This window comes from Polistes canadensis, unplaced genomic scaffold (genome assembly GCF_001313835.1).
Source record: "Polistes canadensis isolate GaletaPanama2010 unplaced genomic scaffold, ASM131383v1 scaffold_39, whole genome shotgun sequence".
Classification (NCBI taxonomy): Eukaryota; Metazoa; Arthropoda; class Insecta; order Hymenoptera; family Vespidae; genus Polistes; species Polistes canadensis.
The window spans coordinates 836,030-853,598 of NW_014569586.1; the positions used below are offsets into that span (position 1 = coordinate 836,030).

General features: G+C 31.5%; 1 protein-coding gene across 1 annotated transcript in view; it reads right to left on the reverse strand.

Annotated features, from left to right (window-relative positions):
* Nucleotides 1-2,168: 2,168 nt before the first annotated feature.
* Nucleotides 2,169-17,569, reverse strand: part of LOC106784721 — a 77,804-nt gene continuing 62,403 nt past the window's right edge. Inside the window, exons 2-10 of the mRNA XM_014744553.1 lie at nucleotides 15,998-16,309; nucleotides 14,295-14,431; nucleotides 11,579-11,779; nucleotides 9,812-10,155; nucleotides 7,613-7,832; nucleotides 6,803-7,108; nucleotides 5,715-6,452; nucleotides 4,753-5,483; nucleotides 2,169-4,644 (exon numbers count right to left, since the gene is read on the reverse strand). Coding sequence (XP_014600039.1) covers nucleotides 4,272-4,644; nucleotides 4,753-5,483; nucleotides 5,715-6,452; nucleotides 6,803-7,108; nucleotides 7,613-7,832; nucleotides 9,812-10,155; nucleotides 11,579-11,779; nucleotides 14,295-14,431; nucleotides 15,998-16,298 — 3,351 coding nt within the window. The 5' untranslated portion in view covers nucleotides 16,299-16,309 and the 3' untranslated portion in view covers nucleotides 2,169-4,271. The remainder of the gene's footprint in view (nucleotides 4,645-4,752; nucleotides 5,484-5,714; nucleotides 6,453-6,802; nucleotides 7,109-7,612; nucleotides 7,833-9,811; nucleotides 10,156-11,578; nucleotides 11,780-14,294; nucleotides 14,432-15,997; nucleotides 16,310-17,569) is intronic.

Consider the following 17,569-nt stretch of genomic DNA (forward strand, 5'->3'; position numbering starts at 1 on the left):
ATATACAACGTCATTGTCTTATTGTGCGATTCGTTAGCTTATAATTTTGTTTAAACTAAAGTTAAAGCAATTTTTAAATATTTTATATGTAACTAAGAAGAAAAAAATTATCTAGGACACTTAATATATATATATATATATATTTCAAAATGAAAAAGTGAAAGAAATGAAGAAAATAAGGGAAAGTTTCGTTAGTCAATGTAAAATTTATTTCAAATTCAAGACGTCCTCTAGAAAAGTAATCGTTCCAGTGGAAAGGCAGAAATCGATACATTTAGCAGATATACGGTCACGATTAGACCATTTCGTCGACACAACGATTACAATGATTTTATTTTTATTTTTTTATTATTACTTTTTTTTTTCTTGAACGAAGTGCCAAAAGGGGTGCGATGTTCGGTGTATCGAAGCAATCCGTGAAAGAAGACTTGTAGTTTCCTTTCAGTTTAGTTAAAGTATTTCTACGAGCGACACGAGCGTAACGAAAGAAAGAAAAGAAGATAAAAAAAAAAGATTTAAAAAAACTTATATGAGTGTAAATTAGAAATCACACTTCTTACAATTACACTTATAATGTTATTTTGAACATACCTTATTTACTCACATAAGTAAATATATAATGTAAATTTCAAGAGTCGTCGAATAATTGAAAAGTATTCAAATCGGTTAGTCAAACTTGACAAAAAAAACGTGGGCAACTTTTCAACGATATCGTTGTGGTTGTTTTTATTGAAATTATAAATAACGATAAATTACACAAGTACATCATCATCATGTGTGAGAGCGTGTAAGGATTCTGCTTAGAAAGATCGTTGAATCAATGCCCCTCATTGATTCAAATAATTCTTGCCTCACCACCTGTTGTTCTTATTGTTGTCGCTTATTTTTTTTTTCTTCCTTTTCCTAAAAGGAAAAGATTTTTCCTTTTTTTTTTTTTAATTTTCTTTCCTTTTTTTCTTCCTTCAACTACGTGTGCAAACCATGTCGGTGCTACTGTTTTATTTTTATTTATTTTATTTTATTTATTTTTTTTTTTTCTTAGTTTTTATTAATATTTTTCTTCTCCTTTAATATTCGTCTTTTTTCCATTTCGTATTTGCTATATAAATCGATGATCCTTCTTTCTCTCTCTCTCTCTTTACCTTTTCTTTTTTCAGTTTTAGTTTCTTAAACGGACTATACGATTTACCGATCGATAGTTTCTCATTTTTGGTTTTACGATTAATGGCAGTTTTTTTTTTTTTTTTTTTTTTTCCTCTGTGTTGTAATCCTTTTTTTTTTTTTCCTTTTTTTTTTTTCAATAGTTTCGATAGTCGCGTAGAGATCGCAGATATATTTTCACAGGTAATACATAAGTATATATGTATATTACTACATACGTATTTACTTAACANTTTTTTTTTTTTTTTTTTATTTTCCTCTGTGTTGTAATCCTTTTTTTTTTATTCCTTTTCTTTTTTACAATAGTTTCGATAGTCGCGTAGAGATCGCAGATATATTTTCACAGGTAATACATAAGTATATATGTATATTACTACATACGTATTTACTTAACAGTTGAGGCTTCTTTTGGAAGATTCGATCCATGATCGAAGACTTTAATGCATGTTTAAGACTCAACGATTTATCTTTTTCTTTTTTTTTTTTACTTTTATTCCTCCGTGCAATTCCAATCAATGTTGTCGGTAAGGAGTTATCTGCCGGTGGTAAGTAGTTCGAGTAAACAAATAGTTAAAAAGGGGGATAATATCGGAGAATATTTCAAAGACTCGATATGTAAATCACTAAAATTATCCTTTTATCCTGAATATAATAATAATAATAATAATAATAATAATAGGATATAAGAGAGAGGATCGCAACGATATCGTAGACATTTTTATCAAAATTTTGTAAAACAAGTCTGATGAAGGACAAATTGGCAGTTTTTGTTCGGGACTACACACGTAATCCAATTTTCAAATTGGTCGCGCGATTATTCTTTTTTGACACGTCGAATAAAAAAGATAAAAATTTCAAATTATCAAAGTTGTTTTTTTTTTTTTCGACACCGTCCTAGTTTCTTTCCCGAAGAGAAATAAGAAAAAATAAATAACACAAAATATATAGGAAGGAAGAAATTTGCGTTCGATGTACAAAAAATTGGCGAGTACCAAACGAGATGATTGCGATCGTTTATATTTATTATTTTTTTTTTTTTGGGAGGGAAGGGAGTAGGGACGAGTGTCGTTTTAAAGATATAATTATATAATTGTATATTATGTATACGTGTATATTTCATTGGATAACGATCGGATAAGAAAAAGGATAAGGAAAGATCGATATTTCATCGTCGTTCGGTGATGATCAAAAGGTCCTTTTCCATTTTTAAAATTTAAGAAGATGAAGAGGAAAAGGAGGAGTAAACACGCGAAGAAATTCCTGTTGCGATTGTTGATACGCTTACTTCTATCACAGCATTCGATCATAGTCCTCTAATCGTTATCGTCCGGTCCTAACCCCGACGAAGAGTATGTAAATATTTTTCTTTCATTTATTTTTCCTCGCATGAATATAAATACGAGAATGTTACATTAAATTGTCAATTTTGTCGATCTGGATTCGAAAAAACTTATTCGATCCTTTGCTTATTTTTATTTCTTTCTTTCTTTCTTTTTTTTACTTTTTTCTCTTCTTCTTCTTCTTTTTATCTCTTGTTTTCATTTAAATAATAATATTTCAACTATACATCCAACTCTACCGGTCGGTTCAAGCTTTGCTCGATCGATATCAAACCTAGAGTACACGTGCGATTTATCTATGCGTTTAATATCAGTCGCTTTTAAATGATTATAAAGTTTGGATTAGGTATAATAGGAATCATGTAACGTTTTTTTACGTGTTGAGTGTGTGTGTGTGTATGTATGTGTTATGGGTTTCTTCCTTTCTTTCTTTTCTTTTTAAATGTACTTTTGCGTGTACGTGTATGTATGTATGTATTTGTGTAAGTTTTATGGACGAGTGTGTTTCGTAAAGTCATCCATGATTACAAAATGGTGCCTACATCGACGGATGATGACATACGTTTTGTTTGTAGTTTTTAGTTTACTTTACTTTAGTTTTAGTTTTTCTTTTTCTTCATCTCTTTCGTCTTCTTTTTTTTTTTTTAATCTTTGACTTCTCGAGAGATTGGGGAAGAGACGAGAGTGAAAAATATATTTCCTTTCTCGATATATTATTATGAAAAGATCGTGAAAATGGTGGTTGTCGCGTGTGAATAAGAGAAAAGCTGCGGAAAATGGGTTCCATTTTGTTTGGTCATTTTCTTTCTTCAAAATGATACTCTTCTTTTGAGTCTTTTTTTTATTATTATTTCTTTTTATTTATTTATTTTATTTTTTTTTCGTTCGTTTGTTTATTTTTAATTAAAAACAAGGATTCTTCGCAGATTCTGAGAGAGCGAGATTTTTTTTAAAAGATTTTCTTTTTTAAAACTACCACTCCTTTCCTCGTTTTCCCTCTTTCTCTCTCTCTCGTTTCTTTTTCATTTTTATTTTATTCCTCTTTCTTTCTTCTGGCAATTTTTTTCTTTGGTAAAAAGCAGACGATTACGTCGACGCCTTCTATCTTCTGCACCACTTTTCACAGCTCGAACTTATGATTTACTAAAAAACGCGCATTTAAGTTTACTAAGTCGGAGCTTACTGATGATAATAATAATAATAATAATTCTTCTTTTTTGCGAGGATGATGGAATTTGGTCGGTTTCTGTGTTCGTGAGAGTGAAAATCACGCTAGATGAGCTCGACAAGTAGAAAGACGACGGTCCAGGGTTGTTTCTTGACGATCAATACAATTTCTATCTTTTATTGTTAGTTTTTCTTGTGTTTAAAAAGAAAAAGAAAAGAAAAGAAAAAAAGGAAAAACAATTTCTGCGTTATTTCGTTCATTTCTCTGAACGTTGTTAGAAAAAATTAAACGAGAACGATCTAAAAATTCATCGTTACGTTTAAGGTGATCACAAATTTATTAGATTTTTAAATTTTCATCAAGAATTGAATCCAGTGGTAAAATTTTTGTATATACCTATTCCTCGATAATATAACTCAGTCGATAATTATTTTGTTTTTTTTTTTATTATTATTTGTCGTCAATAATCATTTTTATTATTCATTTTCTTTTATCTGCCGTCGATAATTATTATTTTTGACGTGTTTTCCTGTCAGCGAGATAGGCAGATTAAAAATCCAAACTATTCACACGGTGGTCTCGATATTAGTAATGGCGTATTGTCAACAAATACTATCTTTCCCATAATTCTCCAAATACATTTCCTGTGGTGTCGGAAGATTGTAACGTCCGCTTAATCTGCTTCCAGTCAAACCGTTATTATGGTGGGTATGATTAACATGATGATTTACATTGAGAGCAACGTTTTTTTTCTTCTTTCGTGTTTTGTGACGAGAGAGGCAATATTTGAGGCAACCGGTAGCCAATAAAAGGACGAAGAATACACCAAGAGCACCGGCACCAATAGCGACGTAAAATAACGTTGGCCCGAAACGATACGAACAGTTTTCTTCCTTTTCGTCGTTTCCTGAAGGACAATTACGAACACCGTCGCACCAAAGGACCTGGCTGATGCACGCATGAATTTCTGGACACCTAGAAGAAGACAAGAAGGAATATCGAATAATTTACAATTGGATTTGCATCATTTTTTGATTCTCTACAGTGTCTAAATTATAAAATAATATGTTTTAATTATCATACCTAAAAGGACACTCCTCTGTAGGTAAGATCGTAAAAGCGTTGGAACCAAGACTGGACGCAGGTGTTCGTTTGGAGATAGCCATCCACGTAACGGCATAAAACCCAGGTTCTCTTTGCAGGAATTCAACGACGAAGCTTCTAGAGTGTTGTTGCATTGCTACGCTAGCATTAACAGCACTGTAATTCCAACCACCTGAGAAGAAGTCGACTGTTTTGCTAGTATCCACTCCACCTTCTGGACAGATTACACTGCGTTCTTTGGTATTGGCTGCTGAGTATACGATTATTCGATTTTGAGTGGTACATGCTTCAACGTTGTCGAGATCAATGCTATAACCAGCAGTTCGTAAATAAAGAAAGTTCATTCTCGCGTCCTCGGGCTCGATCAGCCAGGGTTCGTTAACGCATTGCGTAGCTGTTAAATCTTCCGTGTTCGTTAAAATTTCTTCGACAGCTGCGACACCAGGAGTAATGCGTGGTAATGGACTTCTAAGTGATATCTCACCACTGGTACCACGCAATCGACGTTCTTCGAGTTTCGTTGAGCAACCTCCTTGCTCGCTGTTTTCTGTATTCATTGGAATAAAACGATATTCTCCTTCGAAAAAGTAATCTCTGTAGTCTTGCGTTACGTTCATCAGTGTCACTGTAAACCTAATTTCGATGACGTTCGACGTTAGACTTCTCAAAATGATTCTCTCTGTCACGTTAGAGCACAAACAGTCGCGTATCTGTAAACAGATAAAACATTTTGTTAAATGGGATCCTATTTTTGTTTAAATATCTCAATTCTTTGATCGTTGAGTAAGTAATTGCAATACGCGTTTAATCGGTTGGGTATATTTTCGAATGAAATTAAATATCCTATAATCGGTGTCCTATATAACTATTGAAATATATACAGAAAGGGAAGAATCAAAGGGAAAACGTAGAAGCTTATATTTCATGGGTCTTTGACTTACCAATTCAACTTCGTGCCAAGGATACTCAGCTATGACGAGTTCAGCAATACCAAACTTTCTTGGCCCGCCAATACGTCTATCGCAAGTCCATCGATTGACGAGTGGATCGATGTAAGAGGAACAGATCTTATCACCGAAGGAAGCTCTGTCAATGGACAACTCTATTCTATGTTCGGGCTTGGACTCGAATCTATAGACACAGCTGAGATTTTGGGTACCACCTCGACCATAGAGAAATACGCTCTTAGGAGATGTGAACTTTCCAAAGTTCGAGATGATAGATAACGAAGACGAAGATGAAGATAAAGACGAAGACGAAGACGAAGACGAAGACGATGATGATGATGATGATGATGATGATGATGATGATGATGATGATGATGATGATGATGACGACGATGATGATGATGATGATGATGACGACGACGATGATGATGATGATGATGATGATGATGATGATGATGATGTGGAAGACGAAGAGGAAGTCGGAGACGTCATTGAGAAAACGTGATTACAGGATGTGGCCTCGTGCACAAATTCATAACGCAAGACGAAGCTTATCGGATAAAGAGCACTTCCTTGACGTAGAATGTGTTCTAAGGTGAGATCCCTTCCCGTGGAAACGTAACTCTCGGTCAAACTGCAAGGACGCGTATGACGACTGCTATTACGTAAAAGACTGTGATCGCAAAGTCTTGGTACGTCGTCTTTACAAAATTGGCCCATCAGTGTGATGTTCTGAAAGAATAATACTTGATTAGCTAACGAGTCCATACAGGAAAAGACAATTTAGATATTGTAAGCTTTCTACTGAACCCAAACTGGTTGTACGTGACCAAGTCACGAGTTAAATTTTCTCTTAGAAAAACATCTCGGTCTGATTATTGATAACGATTGATAATAGATATCTTATATTTGTTAGCAGTTAGTTAGACCTAACTAACTAGTTTTATATACTTATGTATGTATCGATGTATATATCTCAATATAACTTGAAATATAATTCGAAATCTGAGAAAAGTGTTCTTGAAATACTTTAAAATATGATCACGTATCGTCGAACAATCAACTCCTTCGAAATTTCATACCTTTCGGGTGGTAACAAGCTTATTTGAAGCATGATCGCCATCCCATATCAGCAACTTCGCGTTACAATCTGCACCAGTGTGAAGATTCGCAGCAAGTTCCGCACTGGCGGCATAATACTTGACGAAGGAAAGCCAAACGATCTCGTTTAGTTTCCCTTGAAAGTGATAACGGCAAGTAGTATTCGGCGGAAGAGAGTGCTTCGGATTCTCCAGTATTCCCAACGAGCTTTCCTCGCTCGATATATAAAAGTCGCAGTTGTCGTTTTCCTTCACGAAGCTTCGGGATTTTTCGTCGACGAATAGCACCTAAGAGATTTCGATGAATTCGTATGACGATATATATCCGATAAAATCGAACTTTAAACTCTTACGGATATATATCCATATAAAGTGTTTTTTAAAATAACCTTTGGGATTTGTGAAATATATTTTCATATTATATATTTCAAGAAATAAATACTTTTTTAACCGAATATATATATATATACAAATTAAGATCAATTTATTATTTTCAATTTGAAATAAAACGTTAATAATAATTACAAATCATTCGAAACGAAATAAACGCGACAGAAGTCGTAGAATATATTCTATCGAAAGTTGTCTCGCTAAAAATTCATGAAATTAAAATACACAATTTTCGAGGGGTTAACGCGAAAAAGGGAAAATTCAATTTCGGGTAGGAGTTTTGATTCTATCGTCGGATTTGTTCGATTTTCAACAAAATATTAAATCTCGTTGGAACGTAGGACAAAAAAAGACATCAAGGAAAAAGGGAATAAGTTTGAAATAGAAAATGTTGAATCTCACCTGAACTTCTAGCTCGAATCCTGGAAGGAAAGATAAAGGAACAGGGTGAAACGGATTATCGTATGGCGAGGTGTGAAATTCCAAAAGCATTGTGTTGTGACTACTGACGATATCCGGCACTGCGTCTCCTCCACACAATCTCACGAGGACTCTATCCGAGGTGGAGCCACCATCGTATACGGTTAAGTAATCTTGTACTACATTACACTGATCCCAAACTCTGCAAACAAATAAACCAAACAAAAAAAAAAACAAAAACAAAACAAAAAGAAAGTAAGAACTAAATCAACATTTCTTTTTTTTCGCAGTTTAACATCGAATAATTAAAAAGCGTATTATTATTTTCTAAAACAATTTATATATCAAATGGAAAACGAATTAGCGAGAAACCGTAATGGCAACGACCGCCATTGTTCTCGTACGTATGTTATCAACGTTTGTAGGTAAATAAACGATGGGATAAACGAGGCCGATTTTTTACGATTATATTCTTCTCGAACATTTTTGTTCATTAACTAGAACATCGGCGACCCTCTTCTCCTCTTTCCCACTCTTTTCCAGCTTGGACAACCCGATTATACATTTATAGGAACGTCGGAAGATTTATTATTGAGCGCGACGTATGATACGCGCGGGAAATTTAATTCGATTTTAAATTCCCGATCGCGTACACATATGCATATATACACATATATAAACGTATACAATGCCACATATTCATACGTACGTTCGTATATTTTAGATAGGACGAAAAGTCCCGCCAATTTCGAATTACGTTGGTCCGTTGCATAAATTATGCAACACGTTCTATCCAGTAATTGAAATTTTCGTTCCTATTGACGACAGTAAGCTTTCATTTTATAAATCACAATTATCGTTTATTATACTTCATATCTATAATTATTGTCATTATAATCTCATTGTCTCATTCCACGCGACCGTATGCTGTGTTTTTTGGATTTTTATTTTTTTTTTTTTTTTTTTTTTTTTTTATTCGAAAGATATAAGAAGGGAAAATAATGAAAAGAAAGATTATGCTAAGGTCGTGTATTAATGTTTTTACGAAACGTATACCACTTTTACGTGGTTAGTTAGCATTAGGAAAACTCATTGCTCGAAAGGGTTGACACTAGACCTACTGACCTATTTCCATGACATCAGTTCTTGAAAAATTAAAAAAAAGAAAAAGAAAAAAAAACAGAGAAAAGAAGAAGAAGAAGAAGGAAAAAAAGGTTTATTTTTTATGATTTATCGCGGTACAAACCTGCTTCGGTGTTTGCAATGGTAGTACATACTTAGTTAGGACTTAACATCACTACTATCGACCTACTTTTATTAACGTTCGTCGATATCACGGATACTCGAGATGAACAAAATAGTTTGCTCGTTATATTATCCTTAATTTATTTTATTTTACGGTGTATATACGTATATTTAATAAATCAACTTGAACAAGTCCTATTATATTATTTCTTCGAATCATTTTTAACTAGATCTTAATCATCGTTTTCAGCATTATGATCTTAAAATAACAACAACAATTTTTATTTTATTTATTAATATGATAGTTAAAGAGAGATATTATAAAATTGGTTAGATTTTTAAGACTAATTCTGAATAGAATAATCGTATGAACTAAAAATTTAGAAAGTAACTATTTCGACCGTTAAAATTTAACGATCAAATTTATTGATTTAATCATTGTCAGTGGATAATAACTGTTTTAACGATTTCCCTTATTTATGAAATAAATTGCTGAATGTCGTGAGTATTAGGAAAGTAATTTATAAAAACTAAAAATATATATGTTCTAAAGTTAAAACATAATTGCTCCAAAAGCCGATTTATACAAGGCCTCTGCCAAACATGTTAACATTTAATTGAAATCTAACATAAAAATGATGTTTCTATTTTTTAAAATCATTACAAAGCTAACAAAACATATGAATAATACAATTCAAACTAATTCGTTTGATCAAAAAACAAATTTCTGTTATCGCAATAAATCATAATGACCATGTTATTACTGAATTAAGAAATTCAATTCTTAGGGAAGATTAAAAACATGCAAAATGTGACTAAGCAAGTTTTACCTTTGGCAATCAATAAAATTTGTATAATTTTGATCAATCGTTTGATCAACTGTTTGTTCAAACGTATGACAGAAATGGAGAATTAGAGAAAACGAAAATAACGTACCTAAGTATACGTTGACTTCTATCGTATTTGACAATCTGATCTTTGATGTGTATCTTGTGGCTGTTACGTTGACTGACAGCAAGAAGTGCTCTGTGCCCAGGAGGTGCACGATTCTGTTCAACGCGATAGTAACAGGTGACGTTCCTGGGATAAACGCCAGGATAGTTCGGTGACTGAAGCCGGCAGGCACGAGTGTCGCATTTGGTTAATACGCGATCACAGTAGGTACCATTTACCAGTTCACCTCGCCAAGTAGCCATACTCGTGTTCCCATACCTTAGATGTGCTTCGCTTCGTCTGAGAAACTTGTACGATAGTTGGAAGTCGAAGTTGTAACCGATCCCCTAAAATTTAAGATTATTAGCCTCAATTTCTAACTATTATTATCTTCTATCTCTCTTTTCTCTTTCCTTCTCTCTCTCCTCGTTTATCCACCCCCCTCCCCTCTCTCTCATTCAACACCGATCTCTCGTTTACTTCCTTACTTGCCCGTTTCATTTTCCTAAGATTATTGAGATGGATTAATTGGAATAATTTGATCAACGATGAGAAGGATCCTTCAAAGTTATTATCCTTCCTGATGAGTAATCTCCTGTTTCATAATGAAACGTTTCATCTTCAATTACAATACGCGTATATAATATTTCGAAATTATTAATAATCTCATTTTTCTTTTTTTTTCTTTTTTTTTTCCCCCCAAATTTTGTATCATGTTTATCGATAATCTTTTTTTAATTTTTTTTTACGGTAAATCAATTCTTGAATAAAATTATTGATCGAATGGATGGAAATATTTAATATATTAACGAGAAATATAATATTTTTATCTTTCTTTTCTTTCTTTTTTTTTCTTTTTATTATTATATTTTTTGTTTGAATTATTTCTACCTTTAATTTCTATTAACAATTATTTCAGTTCGCTATTGTTAGGATATTAAGTTTACTTCGAATGATTGAGAGATTAATACTAACTGAAAACGTACATTGTTTTACAAATACAAACTCTATCTGAAGTAATATTATATATAAAGTATAAATTACTGAAATAAGTATGTTAATTACTATTCGGTTAGATAATTCGACAAGAACTATTGTCTAAAATAATTCTCTAATTATCAGTTATTTCAACAAATATTATAATTAATTATGTAGCATTTTAAGGAACACAATTTGATTTATTTGTATTTTATTGAATCAATTCGTTCTTCTATCATCAATAACGTGAAATTAAAAAATAACACAAACTAATCTTGACGTTTAAGAAAATAAACCAAATTGAATTCATCTTAAACGTCCCTTAACCTTTTGCACTCCACGGGTATCGTTACGGTGACAGTTATAATAATTTTACTTTTTCTATTATTGATAGAATATTTAGTACACTTACGTAATTTGCCTATGGACGAATTATCAACTGTATAAAATTCCAAATTAATTCTTTACAACGAAAGTTGAGATAACAGATAATTAATCTAATGAAAATCATAGATATTTTTTCATTGATGTTATATCAACTTTTTAACGTTCATCCGAGATAACGTAAAAAAGTTGATAGATCATGTTTAGAAATTGATTGAATTGCAAAAGGTTAAATGCTATGATACATAATTCATTTAAATATTTCTCAATACAATTAATAAGAATTTATTTGAGTAATTGTTTTTGTTGACTCATTCACAATAGAGGTGTAAGAAAATAAGTTGTTGAGATCGTTAAGAATAGGGTGGTATCTGAAATTGCATTGGATCTAAAGAAAGTCTCGTTTACCTCCTCGGGCAAGCGTTGCAAGTAAAGAGTGAGATTGATGGAGGGTGTTTCGCTGTAGTAGACCGTGTAACCCCAAGCACTGCCACACCATTGTCCACCTGTCGCTGGACGACCCTCCTCGCGAATACTCATGAAACCATCCGGGCATCCTTCCGACGTGAAAGATTGAAATCGACCGACCGTAAACGTGTCGAACGTTAACTGTAAAAGGAAATGTCATTCGTCCTTTACTATTTCATTCGATCATACATATTGCTATTACATTATTATTATTATTATTATTATTTATTATTTATTATCATAGATAGCATTCAAAGGGTTTCCCATTTTGTATAAATTACTTTAGTTATTAAATATAATCTGAAAAAGAAATGAAAAAACAATTCCTACCATTTACGAAAGTTATTTCATCGTTAACATCGAACGTGCTTCTTTGTTTACTGTTCAATTTGTTTATGTTACATATGAGTGTATGTGTGTGAGAGAGAGAGACCGGTTAACGTACAGGAAAATCCATTTTAATCTGTAAGGTAAATGGACGTCTATTTCGTGAAGTATTTTAAATCGACAAAAAAGATTAAAAAAAAAAAAAGAAAAAGCGATACGCACGAATTTGTTCGAAGAGTTCGCCAATTGAGGAGAGGAAGGATGATTCATATAAAAAAAGGTTCGAATACAATCGGTAAATTAAATGAAAGAGAGAGAGAGAGAKAKWGYGMGAGAGAGAGAGAGAGAGAGAGAGCAGTGAAACAAACAAATTTACGAAATGCATTGGCATGATGAAATATTTTTATACGAGAAATTTCCGATTGGCTACGTTTTACCATTTTACCCTGTAGATTAAAATAGGCCACCTTTCGTACACACACACACGAGCGCGCGTAAATACATATGCATACTAATCCAAATACACACACACACATATACACATAAATAGGCGCATATAATATATGTAGGTGAATATTCGAGGTGAGGGAATATTTTAGTTGGCACGCGAACCCTTTTAATTTGCCTAGCAGATAGAAAAGAGAATGAGAGAGAGAGAGAGAGAGAGAGAGAGAGAGATATGGAAAGAGATGAGAGATGAAAATCGTGAGAAAACGGAACAATAAATTTTCGGTATTCTAACGGGAGTGGCCAGGAACCTCGGGCGACGCCCGTGTCTGACCCGTGACAGTATCTTTTCACTTGAAACTCCCACAGTCAGCGTTTCCTTAATTTTCTACAACGTATATATATGTATTTTTATACCTACGTATATACTAGGTGTTTCAAAATACGTGAACGTAACTTTAAAACTATGTACTTTAAAATAAGAAGTAAACAAAAGTTTTTATGTAATTTAAAATAAGAAGTAAAAAAAAAGTCCATCGTATAACCGATATGACCTACTTTCCCGAATTATAGCTACTTCTCTGTCTTCTATTAATTTATAACACTTTATTTATTTTGATTGCTTCAATTATTTACAATTAAATTTCTGATCTCACGTTTATCGGCAAATTCAAACGACAGATGATATTTTTGAACGAGAGAGAAGATCTATGATTTGACGTTTGGTAGCTGAAATTAGCTACTTGGAATAGTTTCTATGAAAATGATGTAATAACGCGTGTTATAAAAAATCGCTGTCTTTCGGGAACATGATCGTATCGGGTGCACGACTGTACGAATTTGTTTATTTTAATGTATCGATATTACCCTTAAAATTTTGCTCGTATATTTTGAGACACCTTGTACGCTTAGCCAGAAAGAAAAATAAGTTGACAGGTACCGTAGGAAGAAGATATCAACGAAATTTCAACGAAAATAACAAAATTCAATATATAAGGTAAATCAAAAGTAAGGTAGACAATAAATGATAAGATTTATTTGGAGATATACAATTATATTGACTAATAAATCGAGAAATATTATTTTATACAATAATACAATACGAAAGCATATTGGAAATTTCATCAGAAAGAAAAAGAACATCATAAAATAGTAATATAATAAATATTATTTTATCATTTATTGTCTAGTTATTATTGGTTCATCTTATATTTTGTTTGAAAAATTTACCGTCACCTTATATATAGAGATGATAATATTAAAAATTTAATTAAAAAAGACAAAAATATCTTCCATGAAATTCGGATGCAATCATTCGAACAGAAGGTGAGTTTTAAAAAACGTTCTGTGTATTATTCATTCTATTTATTGTCCACATATTTATTTCTCTCATTCGATTTTTCTTTTTTTATATATGCAAACGAATACGTTATTTGTTGTTTCTTTATATAAATAAAATTTTATTCGTAAAATTTACTTTCACTATAAAAGCGTCAGATATTCATAAATTCATTATTATTAAAGTTACTATATTTTAACATTATTATAAAATCACGTATCATATTTTTTCATAGAATCCACTATTGTCAGAATTCAATTATTTTAAATACTATACTTTGATTACAAAAAGAAGGTTGTAAATATTTTTTCAAATCATATCAAATTTTGTTGTTGTTGTTTTTCTTTATATATTTGTCATCCTGACTCGTTTTATAATCTTTCATGTAAACTGTGAAATCCAAATCGAAAGAAAAAAAAAAATTAAAAAAAAAAATTAAAATTAAAATTAAAAAAAATTAAAAAACAAAACAAAAAATTATTGCATAGAAAAAAATCATGCGAGTTTATAATATATTGTATAGATATTTCTGGTTGTCCTGACCTGAACTAGATCACCAAGATCAGAACCGGCGGCAGTGAAGTTGAGATGACACAAGAATGGCAGTCGATCCTTCCTCGGCCGACGGACTTCCATTCTGTACGTTCGACCGACATCACCGTACAGCGTTCGGTTGCATGCTAGAACAATTTATTTTTTCCTTTACACTATCATTTCTTTTATGTACCATTCGAATTTCAACTTCATATCTCGTTTCAAATTTTATAACGTAAGAAACAAAGATATATAAAAAAGAATAATAATAATAATAATAATAATAGAGAAGTTTGGACACAAATTGTTTAAATTAACAAAATCATGATTATTTATTTAACATTAATTAAACTTAGTCAATCCTAATTCGATCAAAATAATTAAACAAAATGATTATACGATTGATTAAAAATATCCTATAAAATCTTTCGATTATATATGTTTTTTAATCTATTGTGTTGTTTAAAAAGAACAAGCGGATTGGTTAAAGGAGGAAAGGGGAAAGAGAGAGGAATGAATAAAAAAATCTCACGATATGTCGTTATTGCTTCGGCTCGATTTTGAAATGTTAATAACAAACGACCCGGTTGCGCTAAAACTAATAACAACGCAGAGTTTTGTTGTGACCGGTAAACGATATCTATATACGTACATATACATGCATACACAGATACACACACATACAGAATGCACGTACTACGTATATATGTGTGTGTGTGTGTTTCTATATATGTTAGCTTTCATAAAAATTTCATTCGCGATTCGTCCAAGTGTACCGATAGAATTTTAACTGCTTCTATGACCGGTCGAAATCCAATCGGACGAATGATATCACCTAGCTGTTCGAATTTTCGCTGACCGTTGCTACGACGTAATTAGATCAGTTCTTATCGTGAGAGAGAGAGAGAGAGAGAGAGAGAGAGAGAGAGAGAGAAAGAGAAAGAAAAAAAAATCAAACGAACAACTACGAGTTTTGATGTCTGTCTGATTGTTGTATGTTGTATACTATGCACGTCGACATTTACGTATTCCTTTTTGTTCTATTTCATTCACATGCACGTACGTACATATGTACAACATAGATTAACGAAAACGTCAAAGAGAATGCAAAGAAGAGTGGATGATTGTTAGCAATTCTTAAACAACAAATTTAGAAAAAAAAATAAAAGAAAAAAGAAAAGGAGAAGAAACGAACTATTTCCTTTTTTGATAAAGAAAATATTAATAAAAAAAGAAAAGAAAACGAAGAAATATTAAAAAATATATGAGAAATATGTTTTCTTCTTTATTATATACGTATGAATACAAACTTCTATAAAAGAAGAATATTTTCCTCTTCTTATAATAGAATATTAAAAAAAATGAAAAGGAAAGAAAAGAAAAATGTCGTTCATTTCGTAAAACTCTCTTTCATTGTTTAAAAACAAAAAAAAATTACAATTTAAATAATGTCATTTAATATAAAACGAAGAAAATCAAAAAAAGATTATTACATATTCGCTTTTTTTTCTTTTTTTTTTTTTTAAAACAACCAATTGTTCTATAACTATCTATTATTTTTTCTGTAACTTTTTTTCTTTTCTATATTTAGCTGACCTCTTTTTGTAAACTTTGTGTTAATGGGTTTATCCCGTAAAATAAAATAAAATAAAAATAATGAAAATATATATATATATATATATATTATAATATAAATATAATATAATATTTACGAGTGCAATATCGTGGCTCGTCGGATTTGTCGCCGCAGTCATTTTCCCCGTCGCAATATTTGTCCTGTGCAACGCACTGGCCAGTACCACAAAGATACTCGGACGGTCTGCAAACGATCGTCTCGGTGATTTCGGTCGAGGAGCCGCTCGTTTCCGGGCTACTAGATGATACCTCGGATGATGTCGTTCCAGGATTGCTAGGGTTTTCCGAGGATATGCTTGAACGATAACTAGCGGAGCCAATCTCGATCGAGGCCGCGATCGCGGCTGCGATCAGCAGCAACCGCCGGCACACCAACATGCCCCCTCACCCTGTAAAACACATACAATATACAATAAGATTCATCGTCTAACTCATTTGCATCATAAGAAAGAATAACATCATTTCCTTCTCTTATTTTTATTATCTTTTTTTTGTTGAAAAGTTATATTTATAAAATGTTAATAATCACCTGTCATTCTGTCAAAATTATAATACAATTTATTATAGATCATTGTTTTCAATTCATTTGAATCATAACGAATAATAACATAATTTTCTTCTTATATTTTTTAATTAATTTTTGAAGTTATACTTTTGTTGCCGCGTTTTGGAAAGTGAATTTAATTATATGCGACCGAAAAATCGACACCACGAAGTTGTCGATATTTACGATGCGCTGGCAAATTGAAGTTATTTTTGAGGTTATATTCGTTTTGATACGTTAAAGAAGAATAATTTCTTACGTGCGTATATAAGTACACACATCAGTCTTTTTTTTTTTTTTTAATTATATTTGAATAGTAAGATGTTAACATCTCCTTTTTCTTCTGTCAAAAACAAATACCATTATTATTGTCTAATTCATTTGCATCATAAGAAAGAATTAAATATTCATCTTATTATTTTGTTTTGTTTTATATTAGATATTTATTTATTTATAGCTTGTTGGTTTAGTAATTGAACTTGATTATAGAGATAAGCAATTAGATTTTAAATTCTATAATATAATATATAATATAAACTCAAGATTTTTTTGTTTGTTTGCATCATGCCTGCGCAACTTTCTTTTTGGTCTTGTCCATTTCTTTTCAATTTTCGTTTACCTCCCTTAACCACTTCACCGGTTCTTCTTTCCGTTCTTCTCATACAACCTGTCTTAATCTTATCTCTAACCTTTCTACCTTCTTACTTTCTCTCCACCAATGCTTCATATACTGTTCTCCTAATTCTTTATGTTCTGTTTTATATTTTAATACTATAGAAACATATCTTATAATGTAGGAAAAATATTTTTCTACTTTTTAAATATTTTCCAGTCAAAATAAATTAAAGTTCAATAACCTGTAATTGTTAATCCATTTGCATTTTAAAGAATAACGATAAATAATGTTCTTATTATTAAGTTTGGTTTGTATATTATATTAAAATATTTAAATAGAAAACTTTGAAAAAGTAAGAGAATTATTTTATGCTGTATTATATTTGGAATAAATATATTTATGATTTTAAAAATATTCCCCTAGGTATACCAAATTAAGGTTCAGTAATTATTAATTCATTTGCATCATAAGAAAAAATGAAAAATTAGC